Raw genomic sequence first — 3,343 nt, 5'->3', positions numbered from 1 at the left:
CTACGCTACACCAGTTGTCCCGGTTTTGAAGAAGGATGGGTCTGTACGCCTTTGCGGGGACTACAAAACAACGGTAAACCCTTGCCTGGACGTGGAGCAGTACCCGTTGCCAAGGTTGGAAGATATTCTAGCAACGGTAGCTGGGGCGACTGTTTTCTCAAAAATAGACTTAAGTCGTGCATACCAGCAAGTTCCGGTCCACCCTGAGTCACAACCCTATCTGACAATCAACACGCACAAGGGTCTCTTCCGCGTCAAGCGTTTGGCGTTTGGGATCGCTTCAGCTCCAGCACTGTTTCAAAAGATAATGGACAGCTTGCTGGCGGGAATTCGAGGAGTAACCTGCTATCTCGACGATATCCTGGTAACAGGGAAGACCGCCGGGGATCACCTGAAGAATTTGGAGCAAGTCCTAAAGAAACTGAGTGACAAGAGGCTTCTGGTTGACGCACCTGTCCTGGCACACTACGACCCCAAGGCAGACCTTCAGGTGTCATGTGATGCCTCGGCATACGGTCTCGGAGCCGTCCTGTCCAGGGTGTACTCCAACGGCGACACACGGCCTATCACGTTTGCGTCGAGAACCTTGACATCGAGTGAAAAGAACTACAGCCAACTAGAAAAGGAGGCACTGGCTATTGTGTTTGGCGTGAAGAAATTTCACATCTACTTGTTTGGACGATCCTTCGTGTTGGTCACTGATCACGAACCGTTGCAAACCATTCTTGGTCCAAAGACGGGAATTCCGAGCATTGCTGCCGCACGTCTGCAGAGATGGGCTATTACCCTTTCCGCCTATCAGTACCGATTGGTTTACCGACCGGGTCGACTCAACGTGGAGGCGGACTGCTTGTCACGACTTCCAGTTCCTGGGTTTCAGGATGAAGACTACGAGGATGACGTCGCGGCGTTTCTCAGTCTCCGCCTGCAGTCTTTTCCGGTAAGCAGCCAAGAGATCGCACAATTTACAGCAAAAGATAAAGAGCTCTGTCAAGTGGCAAGGTTCCTTGCCGGTGCGTGGCCCGCAAAAGTAGAAGATTGTCTGAAGCGTTACTCTGCAAGAAGAAGCGAGCTGACGTGGCACCAGAATTGCCTTTTGTGGGGAATGAGGGTTGTGATCCCGAAGGGACTGCGCGAACGCGTACTGGACGAGCTGCATGAAGGGCATCCTGGAATCGTAAGGATGAAAGAACTGGCACGCAGCTATGTATGGTGGCCGGAGGTCGATGCGGATATTGAATATCGCGTCAGGTCGTGTGATACCTGCCAACAGCAGCAGAGTCTTCCAGGTCCAGCCCCGCTGCATCCGTGGTCCTGGCCAACTCGTCCGTGGCAAAGGCTGCACTTGGATTTTGCGGGACCTTTCCAGGGCCGCCATTTTCTGGTGAGCGTCGACTCCCACTCCAAGTGGCCCGAGGTTTTTATGATGAACAGCACATCGGCCGAAGCAACTATTGAAAAGCTGAGGGAGCTGTTTAGTCATTTCGGTCTGCCAGATGTTGTTGTCAGTGACAATGGCCCCCAATTTTGTTCCCAAGAATTTCAGATTTTCTTGCGAGAGAACGGTGTGAGGCACGTCAGGACCGCCCCCTACCATCCATCAAGTAATGGGCTGGCTGAGCGTTTCATCCGCACCCTGAAGGAGGCCTTACGAAAAGAGATGCCGGGCCGGCCTCTGTCCCGTCGACTAGCAAGTTTCTTGTTAGCTTACAGAAACACACCGCACGCCACAACCCTTCAGAGTCCTGCGGAGTTGCTGCTTGGGCGGCGGCTCACTACCCGTCTCGACAGACTGCGACCCTCTGCAGAGGAAACTGTTCACCGCAAGCAGGACGTGCTACAGGTGAAGCACAGTGGCAAACACCGACACTTCGTGCCGGGTGATAAGGTGTACGTCAAGAACTTCCGGCCGGGTGAGAGGTGGTTGCACGGAGTCGTCATGGCTAGATCCGGACCGGTCTCCTACAGGCTTCGCGTGACCACACCGCGGGGGACCTTCGTGTGGCGGCGACACCAAGACCACCTGCGGTTGCGGGAGAGTTCTACCCCAGAGGAGGAGGAAGGTGGTTTGCTGATACCGAGTGTCCTGCCATCATCGCCAACCCCAGGGCAAGGGGGACTCGTGAACGAGCTGCCTCCAGTTGGGTCACCGGTGGTAGAGGGACAAGACATGGGATCAACTCCAGTCTCCGGTCGTTCCCCAGCCCAGCCGCAAGAAATTCTGCGCCGGTATCCCGAACGGCAACGGCGTGCGCCTAATAGGTTTTCGCCTTGAGAAGGAAGAGAAAAAGACGAGGACTTTGTGTTTTTCAGAACTGTATTTATTTTGTATTTAGTATGTCTGTACTTTGTACTTTCCAGAACTTCAATTATTCTCGTGTTTTGTTAAATTGTCATATCGTGTTACTTTGTGAGTATTGCACTGGAACGCCGTCGAATGGTATTACTGTGCTGAACTAAGTGTGGGGGAGTGTTGTATGGGTGACACAATAAGCGGGCAACAGCTAGCGCGCGCTCGTGCGTCTCGCGCCACTGTTCCGGGGCGCCATATCTATCTGAGCCAGCGCACCGTTTGCACCACCCGCTGCTATCCTGCCGCTCTCTCACGCCCGTGACTATGTGTCGTACTCCGGTAGTCCTGCAATAAAGATGTGCCAGCGAAGAACCCCATCGGCCTGTTACTCCAGATACCACATTACGCTCTACTGCGTTCCTCGCCGTCTCTCAGTTCAAACACTTCCGAACAGGTGCGTCGAAACAGGGGGACCAGAAGGGGGCCATTACCCTCCCCCCCTCCCAAGTTGCATGGAAATAGGGGACAAGGGACATAAAGGGATAAGGGGGTGGGGGGGGGGGGAGGAAGGCGATCGCACTCAGCCTATATTTCAGAAAGGTACAACGACACATTCGCAATAAGGGATGTACCCCTTTAATTCAACCCCCCCCCCCCCTGTCTCTCTCCCGAACATTCTCTACGGCACATCCTGACCCCGAATTGTGTATGTGTGTTGGTCGTACGCCTCCTCATTTTCCTTCCCCCGGTTCTTTTCTCGCCCACCCCTGTTTCCCCCTCATCTCTCACACGCTAACCGACATCACTACCTATACTGCCTCGCGGTGGCTTCGGTAACGTGGTTGGCAGGGACGGAAAATGAGCTCTAATATCGCGCACACCGCGCACGGCTCCACAATATCACGAAGTTCAATCTCGCCTCAATTCCGAAGCTAAGATTTCGTCCTCAAATAACTCCGTCCCAAAGTTGTGAAACGTCACTTTGTCGTCACCGACTACTTACACAAACGACGATCATGCGACGACAAACTTCAGAGTATTCAGACTCTG

At 53.7% G+C, this 3,343-nt stretch overlaps 1 protein-coding gene across 1 annotated transcript; it reads left to right on the top strand.

Annotated features, from left to right (window-relative positions):
* Window positions 1-1,437: 1,437 nt before the first annotated feature.
* LOC120840371 lies at window positions 1,438-2,275 on the top strand. Its single transcript, XM_040210865.3, has one exon. It carries the CDS (start codon window positions 1,661-1,663, stop codon window positions 2,273-2,275), a length of 615 nt encoding a protein of 204 aa, XP_040066799.1. The 5' UTR covers window positions 1,438-1,660.
* The last annotated feature ends 1,068 nt before the right edge of the window (window positions 2,276-3,343 follow it).

The sequence above is a fragment of the Ixodes scapularis genome, unplaced genomic scaffold, assembly GCF_016920785.2.
Source record: "Ixodes scapularis isolate PalLabHiFi unplaced genomic scaffold, ASM1692078v2 PGA_scaffold12__126_contigs__length_90152505, whole genome shotgun sequence".
Classification (NCBI taxonomy): domain Eukaryota; kingdom Metazoa; phylum Arthropoda; class Arachnida; order Ixodida; family Ixodidae; genus Ixodes; species Ixodes scapularis.
Note: the sequence above shows the minus strand (reverse complement) of the source record. Positions and strands in the feature narration are given on the sequence as shown.

Excerpts from the sequence above, each read along its gene's own strand:
- LOC120840371 (XM_040210865.3), top strand. The coding sequence starts at position 1,661 with ATGCCGGGCCGGCCTCTGTCCCGTCGACTAGCAAGTTTCTTGTTAGCT.